Genomic DNA, 13,228 nt, shown 5'->3' with positions numbered 1-13,228 from the left:
ACACACCCTTTGACATAATTCTACTTCTAGCAATCCTACCTACAGATAGAGTTGTTGAAAGAAAGACAAAGATGAGTATTTTGGTATTCTTTGTAAAGCCAAAAGTGAGAGACTTGTCCCCTGGCTGGGCGTGGTCAAACAGGCGTGTCCACAATTTTGTGTGCAGCAGGTGAGAGCGTGCGGGCGCACACGAGCAGATGTGTGTGGACACTGGCACGGTCACCACGGCACACTCCTAAGTGACAACACGTACTGAAGTGTGTGTTTACAAACTCTGCACACGTCCAGACACGACGCATAGCTCAATTTCACTGTCGTACTGAGAACGGATTAGGAATGAGAGAGAAACTCAAACCTGCACTCACCTCTTTGAAAAGAAACAGGAGACTAATTTCCGCAGGTAATGGAAAACCTGAATAAGAAAAAGTTTTACTCTTTCATGTAGATATCCACTTTTCACTTGGCATACATGTAAAACTTAATTAACTCACAGTCCGATTTGAAGTTTTCTGCTTTACATACAGGATCATGACATTTCTGATACCACACTTCATTTTTCAGATCAACCAAAATCCTTTACATGGGGGGGGGGGGAAAAAAAGGAAAAATTTATTACTTAATCCCCAGACTGGATGGAAAACAAAATTCATCTACATGCTGCTTACCAGAGATGTGCCTAAGACTTCAAGATGGAGACAAGGTAAGAAGTAAAAGGATGGAAATAAATATACACCAACCCAAAGAAAACTCTGGTTGTCAAAAATAGCACCCCAAATGGACTTTAGGGCAAAAAAATACACATTGACAAAAGATCCCTCCAAGAAGACCCAATTCCCGACCTGTCCCCACCAAGTGAGAGAGCTTCAAAGTGGGTGAGCAAAACTGACAGGGCTCCAAGGATAAATGAACCGTCTACCATAAATCAAGATTTTAAAAAGCATTCTTTTAGTAATTGATACAAATAATCACAAAAAATTCAGTAAGGCTACAGAAAATTTGAACGATCTAAAAAGCATTTTTTAATAAAATTAAAAGCAATTAACAAGTTTGCTATAATAGGCATATATGAACACGGCCTCAGATCATTAGAAGCAGTTCTTTACAATCACACATAAAAAACAATTATAAAAACTGACTATGCTAGGTACCATGTCAATCCCATTAAATTTAAAAGTATTCACACAACACATCTCTGACCACAAAGCAAATTATTTAGAAATAAGCAACAGAGGGCCACGTGGGTGGCTCAGTCGGTTAAGTACTGGACTCTTGGTATCGGTTCGGGTCATGATCTCAGGGTCCTGGGATCAAGCCCCGCATCGGGCTCCCCTTCCCAGAGTTTGCTTGTGCCTCTCCCTCTGCTCCTCTCCGGGCCCCCCCCGCCTCGTGTGCTCACCCTCTCTCTCCCTAATAAATAAAATCTTTAAAAGAAAAAAAAAAGAAGTAACATAAAAATAGCTAATAGAAACCCATAACTTGGAAATTAAAAAAATTTCTAAATAACCAACTACTCAAAGAAAAATCATGATGGAAATTAGAAAATGTTTGGAACCAAACGGAATTGAAAATACATATTAAAATATGTGAAATAGCACTAAAATGATCCTTGGAGAGAAATTTAGAATCCTAAAAGCTTATTTACAAAGAATGGCTAAAGACCAGTAAGTAACTAGCTTGGGAAATGAACAACAGAATAAACCCTAATAAAATAAAAGGCAGGAAGTAATAAAAAGCAAAAATTTAAAAGAACCAACAAGGCCAAAATGTGAAAACTACTAAAATTCTTGCAAGATTGATCAAAAATAAATAAGGTAAAGAAACAAATGTTATTAGAAATTAAGTGCAGATGTAATGACCAATCACAATATACTAAAAATTTAAGAATATTAAAAAGTTTCTGCCGCTAACATTAAAAATTTTGGTAAAATAGACAAAGTACTAGATAAAAAGATACCAAACTAAGCAAATCTAAAAAGTTACAGAAAACCTGAACCATCCTTATAAACACCCCAATGCTGCAGTTCCCAAACTGTACACCAGTCTGTCCCCAGGCCATGAAGAATATTTACATCCTTCCAGGGAAACACAGTGATACCTGACATCTGTCAGGCACCCCACATAATACTTGCTTACAGTTCACAGCTTCGGTATTATAACAGGCTTCATTCCTTCCAGTGGTGGCCTATCTTTGTAGAGCTGAGGTTTTTGGTGGTGACTGTGATGACAAAGACCATAATCAGGACGCCTGGGTGGGGCTCAGTTGGTTGAGGGTCTTCGGCTCAGGTCATGATCCCAGGGTCCTGGGATCCGATCGAGTCTCGCATTGGGCTCCCTGCTCAGCGGGGAGTCTGCTTCTCGCTCTGCCTCCTCCCCACCCCCCCCGCTTATTCGCGCTCTCAAATAAATAAAAATAAAATCTTAAAAAAAAACAAAAAACAACTCATGGGACTTTAAAAAAACAAACAATCAAACAAGTACCATAACCATCAATGTGGAGTAAGAGATAACTGTGGGGTGGCAGCATTCAATCTAATTCCAAGGTTTAAGAGATTATGCAATGCTCAGAAGGACACACACCCATTAATAAGTATTTTTATTTAAGAATGAGTTCAAAGGTATAAACCTTCAGTTATAAATAAGTCATGGGGATGTGATGTACGGCACAGTGACTATCTATAGCTAATAGTACTGCACTGCATATTTGAAAGTTTCTAAGAGAGGGCGCCTGGGGGGCTCAGTCGGTTAAGCATCTGCCTTCGACTCAGGTCATGGTCCCAGGGTCCTGGGATCGAGACCCGCATCGGGCTCCCTGCTCCGCGGGAAGCCTGCTTCTCCCTCTCCCACTCCCTCTGCTTGTGTTCCCTCTCTCGCCGTGTCTCTCTCTGTCAAATAAATAAATAAAATCTTAAAAAAAAAAAAGAAAAAACAATTATAGCTATGCATGGTGTCAGATGTTAACTAGACTTCCTGTGGAGATCACTTTGCAGTGTGTACCTACACAAATCACTACACTGTACAGCTAAAAGTAATGCTGTCAACTATATCTCAATTAAAACTTCTTTCTTTGATGAATACGGTGTTTTCAAATAGCTACTAAATTGTTAGATCATGATTACTTACTGTGTGAAACTAATAAACTGAACTGCTAGGTATCTCTGTTGGCCCGGGAGAAACGTGTAAAAGCTACTAAGATCCAGAGGGCACCAAGAGTGGAGAAGGCTGGGACCCTGGGGGCCTGCATGCTAGGTGGAGGGTCCTTGCCCACAGCAGGCTCTCCGCAGGATGCTTCTGACTTCTGTGTACTGTAAATAAACCTACTCTGTGGATTTCTGAGGCACGGGTCCCTGGGAATGTCACACATGCTACGTAACTACAGGGCTGTACAACATACACGTTTCATGACCTCAGCGGCCCCCGTGTGTGGTGACCACTCACTTCTGCCTCGGCTTTCGACCGGAGTCACAGCCTCCAGTGCAGGACGGACCTGGCGAGCTGAGCCAGGCGTTGCAGGCCTCGGTCGGCTTCACCTGTTCCTTTGAATTCCTTGAATCCTTAAGAAGTATTCAGAAACCCCGACATTGAGTAAGATCTCTGTTTCCTGTGAGTGTGGTTTGATCATCCAACCTCATATTCATTAGTGATCAGGTAAATTCAGATGAAAACCACAGTACCATCTGTTATCACCAGATCAGCCAAACAGAGGTTTTTAACACACCAAGTGTTGGTGAGAATATGGGACAGTAGAAAATCTGAAAACACTGCTGGTGGGAGTATACATTAGCTGACCATTTGGGAAAATAACTTATTACCTAGTAAAATGAAATATGTGCATATTCTATGACAGAGCAATTCTGCTTTCAGGCATATACTCTGAGAAACTCTCGCATATGTGCCACAGGCAAGATGTACCAAAGTATTTGTAGTTTCACTGTTCATACTAGCAAGCCAAATGTCCACAGGAGGAAAACAGACTGGCACGTTTATATTTATATAATGGTGTACCATACAATAGTGAAAAAAAGAATAAGCAACTACATGTTGCAATATGGATGAACCTCACAAATTCAATGCTGACCAAAAGCAATTCAAAGGATGCAATTTACACAAGATTCAAAAACATGCATTGTTTGGAAATATAAATATATATGGGGAAAAAATATTTAAGGAAAGCAAGGGAAAGACTAACATAAAACCCAGGATAACAGGTACTATTATCTCACATGGTCAGAGGAAAGGAAGAAATTGGGGCTGGTCCCACAAAGTGCTTCTGAGGTTTGGTTAAGTTCTGCTTCTGAAGGTGGGTGGCAGATAGGACAAGTAATGATTTTAGTGTTAGTCTTTGAAGTGTACCTACACATTATAATAGACACTTTTATACATATGGTGATTTCATAGTTAAGAAAAAGAAGAGATTATGGATACATAATAGAAGCAGGTGATTTTTCAGGAAGAAATATGTAGCAACCTGAGAATCTCAAAAAGTTAACAGATGATCATCTTATCATAATGATTTTCTGGTAAACTTATATGCAGAGTAAAAGACTAGAAAGATATACCAAAATCATAACCATAGTTATCACTGGTTCTGGGCCTCTGGGGGAGCTTTTGCTTTGTGTTATTCTATGTGATAGCTTTTGTGTATTGAGCATATAGTTTTTGATTTTTTTTTTTAACTGAGCTAATCTACATATAGAAGTATAGCATTAAATGGTGCTACCCAAGATGTTTCCAGCTTTCTAGCAAAAGCTTCAGGATCTTTTCTCATGTCTGGCACACATGCTCTAAACAATTGATATACAGAAGTCTCAGCTCTGATATTAAATATAAAACATACATATAAAACAGAGCAAAATTTCCCATATCATAACTGATAACTACTGGGTTTCTGTCTTATTCTTATTGTCACCATATCCTTGTATTACCTAAAATTCTATTTCATCCTTCACTTCCTCTCCTTTTGCCAGGGGGATTTTAAAGAAAACTCTTAAAACAGGGCCTCGGGTATACAGCAAGCATTCAATACTGGTTCCCTTCAATACCATTCTTTGTCTTTTGTTTTTAAGATTTTATTTATTTATTGGGGGAGGGCACAGAGAGAGAAGCAGACTCCCCACTGAGCAGAGAGGGAGGTGGGGCTCAATCCCGGGACCCTGATATCATGACCCAGGCATCCCAATACCATTCTTTGCCTTGACCGTGTTAAGCTAACTCCAACTCTTAGCACTGAATAATTTCCTTTTCACCCAAATCTGCTCAATTTCAATTTACACTCCGTAATATGTCAAGGACCAATGGCAACAGATGAGGGAGAGACACTTCATCACCCCTGTTCGCTCACCTGTCTATTGCCTCTAATTTCTTCCTAGCCCTGCTCAAGTCTGTTTTTCTCTTCTCAAGATTATACTATCTGAGGGATTATTTTACCGAATAAAGTACAAATAAAGATGACATGTGCTATAAAGGTGATAATTAAGATAGTCAATTTAATATTACAAAACATAAACCAAATATTTGATATAACTAAATTTATTATAAAACCAAAATCATTTTTACATTCAACTGTAAAAATTATAAACATTTAAAATAATACTGGTTAAATACCCAGAACTTGTTAGCAAACACCATTACTTACATGATATTATTGCTCTTGTGGGCTCTTCCAATGTTTTCGCACCAGCGATATTTACAAATATCATAAACCAGTAATTCTTCTGGGAAAAAGTAGCTCCAATGCCGAATTCCTAAAATGCAAATAATGTTTCTAAAGGTATTAAAACTCTGCCATATTATAGTGAATAAAGAATAAGATTATCTTTACCTCCTTTAATGCCATTTTTATTCACCAAAGAAAGAACAAACTGATCAATTTCAGGGTAGGGTGAACAGTGAAAACCTTCAATGTTTCCTGCTGCAACAGAGAGAAAAACTAATTATAATCAAAGTGGCTAAAAGTTGAAGAGTTCAATGTTGAGCTGTTCTTCAGGACAATTACAGGTTTTGGAGTCCCTGTAGTTTTTTGTTTCCATGGCTTTGACGCAGCCATGGGCTCTTGCTTGCCTTACAAGCAAGCAGGGAAAATTCAAACCTCTCAGTTAAGTCAAATATGAACTACTACTCATAAAAGAAGCACCTGTAATCATTTCAACTGCTTTCTTCATTTGGATGAAGAGAAAAGCAACCCCTTCGAGCCAGGAGCCAGTCTACTACTAGCAGCTAGGCCTTTGGTGGTATTACAAAGCAGGCTGGTCACTCAAAGTTCAGCGCCGGTGCTTTCCTGCCGCTCAGAAATTATCTCACAGAATTTCAACATCAGATACGGCCAGTCTGTGGCCACGATGATTCGTGACAAAAACAAGAAAACCCTGTAATCGTGTCTGAACGCAGACAAAACATGAATGTTCTCCAAACTGCAAAAATGACCAACACCTCTCATCTTATCCGATGTAAGTAACCGCTGCTGCTTTATGCATTATCACTTCACACCCACTGTCATCTGCCTTGCTTCTAGATTGAATTTATGAAGATATTCAGTCATAGAATCATCTCTGACAGTACCCAGTTCGAAACAAATCCACGCCTCCTCAGACACTTCTCAGAAGCACCTAACTCAAGCCTGCATCCTATAATAAACCTTTTCTAATACCCTTTTCCTGAGATGCCCCACAGTTCCCCATGGCAGGAGCTCTCCACTTTGAAGCCAGGACCAAACCTCACTTGCTCACTTGTAGGTGTGTTCTCCCATGATCCTTAGCTGTAGGGCTCTGACAACCCAGTTATATTTTGTATCTAAGAATCTCCTGGAATAATTTACGATAATTTGTTTAAAATGTCATTTAGTTTTTAAACACAGAATTATCTACTTTTCTTAAAATAAAGCCTATATTTCACTTACAAAAGACTGTACATAATTGGAGAAACTTTGGAAAATACGTTGAAGCAGAAATGAGAATGAAGTCCAAATCAACGTCTAGAAGTAACTGTTAAACAACCAGAAGAAAATAAACCTAAGAAAATGTTAGCCACGTTTTTAATGAACCTGGGATCACACCTCCAAAATAATTTTAGAGTCTATTTTTTCTCTTAACATAAATGGACATTCTCCATTTTATACTGGCTTTATAAATTTAAATTAAATGGTTACAGAGTATGTTATAGGATGTCACCAATCCCATTTTCTTGTACATTTAGATTGTTTCTGGTTTTTTGCTCTTATAAATAATGATGGCCCAAAATATGTGTATAAAAATGTTTACTGGAGACTTAATGTATGGGATGTTAGAAAAAGCCTGTATGTTTTTCAGTAAAAGAATGAAAAACATACACATTTCTTGAAAAAATTCTGCAGCCATTAAAAGAATGAGAGAATACAGGGACAGCTCCGCTGGGTTCAGTGGAAACGAACAGTGGCTGCCCATCCGTGATTGTGGGCAGAAGGGAAGAGAACTCTTAGTTTTTTCTTTTAATAGGGGTTTCTTTCTACAAACAATCTATTTTCTTCTGGGTTTTTTTTTTCCTCTCAAAATCACAAAATCACCATATAATGAAAATTAGTGAATAAGCTGTAAAAAAATATCTTTTCTTCACGCATTTTCCATTTTGAATAGAAACTAAGTTGTTTTAAAGGATCAGTAAATATGAATCCTGAAGATTTAAGATTTTTAAGGCAAAATAGACTTTAAATTTTCATAGGAAATTGTTTTCTTAAAATTACCTTTAGTGTTGGTACTGTTAGAATATTCAACTCGTTTCTGTTTATTCTGAGATGTGTCACATGTCAGAATTCGTAAAGTATCTGAGAATCTGAAGAAAATATTGAAAGACACAAAGTAAGGTTACCTAAGAATCAAAGGGAGATGGCTACAGAAAGGAAACTGAATTTCACATAGTTCCACATTAAAATCCTTTATTCAACAGCTAATTCTTCTAGGACAATTAAGTCACATTTGCCTACAAAAACACCAATCCAAACAGTAGTCTGGTGATCATTTAAAATACTTTTTTCAGGGGCGCCTGGGTGGCTCAGTCGTTAAGCATCTGCCTTCAGCTCAGGTCATGATCCCAGGGTCCTGGGATCGAGCCCCGCATCGAGCCCCGCATCGAGCCCCGCATCGAGCCCCGCATCGCGCTCCCCGCTCCGCGGGAAGCCTGCTTCTCCCTCTCCCACTCCCCCTGCTCGTGTTCCCTCTCTCGCTGTGTCTGTCTCTGTCAAATAAATAAATAAAATCTTTAAAAAGAAATACTTTCTTCAACTACAGTGTCAATCAGAGGACTCTGGGAGTGCTGAATCCATGGAATGAAGTATATAAATCTATTCTTCAAATGCACAGGGCCTGTGAAATTTTTGTTATAATGATTTGAAAAGTGTGAATAATGGGGGGAGGGGAAGAAGGAAGGAGGGATAAGAACAAAGGAAAAAATGAATTAAAATAAACTGAAAGACACATTCATAACCCTAAAGAATTTAGCCTTCATTTCAGGAAGAAACGGACACAACAAACAAAAATTAAGGAAACCCTATTCAGCAGAACTCTCCACTTCTGTGGAATGAATACTGAAACTACAAAGGAAATGGGGTTTGGTACTCGGGAGATGACTTCAGGCTGTCTTACAGGCCGTGGTGCTTTTCTCACCCAAGACAAAGTAAGATCCTACTCTTGGCCAACAACAGTGAACAGTGGCTGTCGTACAATTTTTCCACTAGCCCCACAGTGCTTCCAGAATCGCGAAACTGCTACTGCTAACTAACATTCACTGAGCAGATAACATGTGCCAGACACGGCTGTCATTTTGTGTACAGTTTTTTTTTAACTTTTTTTTTAAGATTTCATTTTTATTTATTTGACAGAGAGAGAGAGCGAGCGAGAGAGCACAAGCAGGGGGAGCGGGAGAGGGAGAAGCAGGCTCTCCGCTGAGCAGGGAGCCCGATGCGGGGCTCGATCCCAGGACCCTGAGATCATGACCTGAGCCGAAGGCAGACGCTTAACGACTGAGCCACCCAGGTGCCCCTATGTGTACGGTTTTAACGCAATCTTCACCACTCCCCAAGATAGGGGGTGATATCATTTCCATTTAAAAGGTAAGGAAGCAAAGATTTTGACATTACTTCTGAAAAACGTTATGAAAGATCTCAAAGTCCAGAAATAACATGAAGAAAAACCACCCATCTTCCCACCCTCCTGGGTAACTGCTGCCAAGTGGACATCTGGACACAACTTCCCCTCCAGCGAAGTATTTTAAATATTTTATTAACATTTATTTCTATGGGATTTCTCCTGAGAATTCTATCTAGGGAAGGCCAAGGAAAAAGAAGAGGGGCAAGTTAATACAGCAAGGCAATTTAGTCTGATCGTTAAACACGTGATTTGGACTAACAAAATTTGCCAGCCCAGATATAGGAAAGTGAGTGGAGGGAGGGCGCCTGGGTGGCTCAGTTGGTTAAGCGACTGCCTTCGGCTCAGGTCATGATCCTGGAGTCCCGGGATCGAGTCCCGCATCGGGCTCCCTGCTCAGCAGGGAGTCTGCTTCCCCTCTGACCCTCTTCCCTCTCTTGCTCTCTGTCTCTCACTCTCTCTCTCTCAAATAAATAAAATCTTTAAAAAAAAAAAAAAAAAGGAAAGTGGAGGCAAACGTTTCTGTTGTAAGGGGTCTTTCACACTTTTTAAAAATGACCAAAGAGTGGCAACTTAAGTGTTCAACAACAAAACTGACAATAACTTAGAGTTTATCAGTATAATGGAAAACTATATGGGCATTAAAAGTTTTAATTACAACTAACTGTTGCAAATTATTAGCTTGGCAGATATTCATGATACAATGGTAAGTGGATAAAACAATTGACATAACCACATAAATAATGAACTCAAAAAATATTCTTTGAATGAAGGAGGTATGTAAATTATATGTATGAATGTACATACATGAAAAGTAGATATTAATAGTAACTCTATTTCCAAATGGATGAAAGAAGAAAGTTAACCTAGAATTTTAAGAACTTTCATTTTCTTAAGTTAGAACAAATTTACACAATTCACATTCTGGTACTATACAATGCCTATCACTGTTTAAAGAGCACTCATGAATACCTAACGGTTTGATTCTGGTACTATATACCTGACATTGCTGACCAAAGAAGATAGGAAATACTGATTTTCTTCAGAAATAGTCTTGGACTGTTTAGGAAAAAATCTGTTGTCTTCAGCAATCTCCAAAGCCACCTGTTTTCCTATCTTCGATGATTTATACAGCCGAAAGTTTCTATTTCTTGTATAAACTCCTATTGTCAAAAATTAATAAAACAATTATGAATGCATGTTTTCAGTGATTTGTTTTTACAGTCAGCAAATATTAATTTTGTATAGCATTATTAGAGAAACAATTGGTTCTATTTCAAGGTGGCAATGTAGGAAGATCCTGAACTCCCTCCACATGTGATCACACCAAATCTATAGCTATACTTGGAACGATTTCCTCTGAAAAAAATCCCAGATTAACTCACCAAATGAGACGGAAACCACACCAAAGCAGGGGTGAGAAAGGCTGACACATAATCTCACCATAAGCCCCACCTCCAGTGCACCAACCTACAACTGGGAGAGAATTCAAAACCTGGGGCTTCTCCCTGAAAGTAAAGGGCTCATACCTCACGTTAGGTACCCCAACTTTTAAGGCCCGCACCTAAGAGATGAGCCTCAGAAACATCTGGCTTTGAAGACCAACTGGGCCGTGGCAAACTGAGGAAGGGCTCTTCAGGGCTTCCGTGCAGACTCACTCACCCCAAGGCCCAGTGCAGTAGCAGCCCTTCAAAGTGCCCAGACTTTATGTGAAAGGGACTCATTTCCAAACTTTAAAGTGCTGGACTGAGGGATACTCTCCAGGGTTGGAGGTGGTGGGCGCCATCTTCTCGGCCTCTCTAAGCCAGCGGGCGCCATCTTTTTTCTTTTTCTTTTTTCTCCCCCTCTTCCTTTTCCCCCCTTTTCTTCGTGGGTGCCATCTTTGTTCACCTCCTCTGCCTCCCTCCAGCCAGCAGACACAATCTTTGGCTCCCCCTCTGCTGTGCTCCAGAGCACCGGTAGCTCCTGGAGGAAAGTGTCTATTCGAATACACCTGGTGCCCCAGTGTTTACTGGTGATCCATTTTTCAGGCGATCCCTTGATCACCCAGCTCTGAAGGCCAGAGAGGCCTGCGTTCCTGGGTCCCCAGGACTGTAATGACTGGGGAGACAGTTCTCAGGACACTACCACTCCCTGGGCACCACACAGAGACAGACTGAAACACATCCCCAGTTTCTGAGAGAGAGGCCTATTTGCCTGTGCAGCAGCTCTCGCCCACGGGGCAGGCTTCTGGTCTGGCACACTTACAGGAGCCTGCAGAAGGGCTCTCAGGGAAGGGAGCTCAGTGCACAGCATTTTTGCACACTCCCTCTGCTTCATCCAGCTCACTGGTATCTTCCAGAATGGAGCTTATGCCCTCTGTTTGATGCCCTAATTTTTGCAGTTGCTGCCAGGGGACTTCTTTCCATCACCTGGCTCTGGTGGCCAGTGGGACTGACGCTCACAGGTCCTACAAAACTGTAACCAACGGAGGAGGAGTTCTTCAACAACAACCATCCCGAGGGCACAGCAAGAGGCAAGAGGCCCAGGAGCTCAGTCTCTCTGCCTAAGAAGCTCATTAGCTATCAGCATTGGTGCAGCTGTTGGGGCAGGCTTCTAATTAAACACGCACCTAGGGGCTAACTGGAAACCCTTCCTGAGACCTTGGAGGGCAGGCAGTATTTTCATCCTCTCTTTTGCTGTGCTTCACAGCACCAGCATCTCTCGGAGGGGAACTTGTATACGCGTCTCGTGCCCCAGTTTTGACATCGGGTACCCTGCTTTTGGGGGCTGCCTCCAAGGAGATAACCCTCAATCACCTGGCTCTGGTGGCCAGGGGGCTCCGGTTCGGCGGGGTGGGCTCACGAGACTGTAACCATTAGAGAGAGAGTTCTTAGATGGCTCCCACCCGCAGGGCACTGCACATACAGCAGACTGGAGCACCCCGGCCGTTCTGGGAAAGAGGCCTAATGGCTCGTCCTAGAGCTCTGGCCTGAGGGGCGGTCTTCAAGTTTGGCACATGTCTAGAAGCTCCAGAGCTGCTCTCAGGAAACGTAGGCCAGGGGATGCTATCTTCGTGCTCTCTTCTACCTCACGATAGCTCACCAGGATCTCTCAGAAAGGAGCTTATATGCTCATCAAGTCCTGATTTTTGTGACTACCACCCACGGGACACCTCCACATTACCTGGCTGTGAGGGTCAGTGGGACTTATACTCGCAGTCCCATATGACTATACATATTTTCATTCTTTAAAAGCTGCTGCCTGACGGTCTGGCTTCCAATCACCTGAATCTAGGTGCTGAATGAGATCCTCCCCTTTGGGACATTAACTGGGCCTGGCATATTCTGAAGACCTGGGAGCTCTTAAAAATAAAATAGGCTGCCTGGATAATTATAAAAGTTTGAGAAACAGCCAAGAGCTAGGACTGGGTTGAAGGATAAGTTTCATCTCCTACACAAGGCCAACCCTTCAAGACTGGGAGGGGATGCTATTTCATCTAATGCACACAAACAGAGTCAAGCAAAATGAGGAACAGAGGACTACATTCCAAACAAAGAAGATAAAACTCTTAAGCAAACTTAATGAAATGGAGATAAATAATTTATCTGATAAAGAGTTCAAAGTAATGGTCATAAAGGTACTCACCAAACTTGGCAGCAGAATGGATGAACACAGTGAGAACTTCAACAAAAAGACAGAAAATGTAAGAAAGTAGCAAACAGAAGTCACAGAGCTGAAAATACAAAAAACAATCTGAAAAATACCCTACAGGGGTTCAACAGCAAACTAGATGAAGCAGAACCAATGAACTCAAAGACAGGACAGAGGAACTCACCCAACAGAGCAGCGGAAAGAGAAAAGAATGAAACAAAGTGAAGATAGCTTAAGGGCCTTCTGAGACAACACTGAGCAGACTAACATTTACATTATATGAATCCCAGAAGGGGAAAGGGCCAAAAAACTTCTCTGAAGAAATAACTGAAAACCTCAATAACCTGGGGAAGGAAAGACATACAGATCCAGGGTGGACTGCGAGTTCCAAATGAAATGAATGCAGCAGAGAGACCCACACCAAGACACATTATGATAAAATGCCAAAAGTTTAGAAAAAAAAAAAAGAGAGAATCTTAAAGGCA

At 41.0% G+C, this 13,228-nt stretch overlaps 1 protein-coding gene across 4 annotated transcripts in view; it reads right to left on the bottom strand.

Moving 5' to 3' along the window:
* PRIMPOL (primase and DNA directed polymerase) overlaps nt 1–13,228 on the bottom strand; it is an 84,562-nt gene that overhangs the window by 3,011 nt on the left and 68,323 nt on the right. For 3 of the 4 annotated variants that reach the window (XM_073902300.1, XM_025886265.2, XM_025886267.2), the window contains 6 exons: nt 10,111–10,273; nt 7,712–7,800; nt 5,819–5,908; nt 5,633–5,741; nt 492–574; nt 366–412 (listed from right to left, as the gene is read on the bottom strand). In XM_073902300.1, coding sequence (XP_073758401.1) covers nt 366–412; nt 492–574; nt 5,633–5,741; nt 5,819–5,908; nt 7,712–7,800; nt 10,111–10,273 — 581 coding nt within the window. The remainder of the gene's footprint in view (nt 1–365; nt 413–491; nt 575–5,632; nt 5,742–5,818; nt 5,909–7,711; nt 7,801–10,110; nt 10,274–13,228) is intronic. The other variant, XM_025886266.2, reaches the window with a different exon arrangement.

The sequence above is a fragment of the Callorhinus ursinus genome, unplaced genomic scaffold (assembly GCF_003265705.2).
Source record: "Callorhinus ursinus isolate GAN/ISIS: 27379988/994484 unplaced genomic scaffold, GSC_fseal_2.0 scaffold17, whole genome shotgun sequence".
NCBI classification, from domain to species: domain Eukaryota; kingdom Metazoa; phylum Chordata; class Mammalia; order Carnivora; family Otariidae; genus Callorhinus; species Callorhinus ursinus.
Note: the sequence above shows the minus strand (reverse complement) of the source record. Positions and strands in the feature narration are given on the sequence as shown.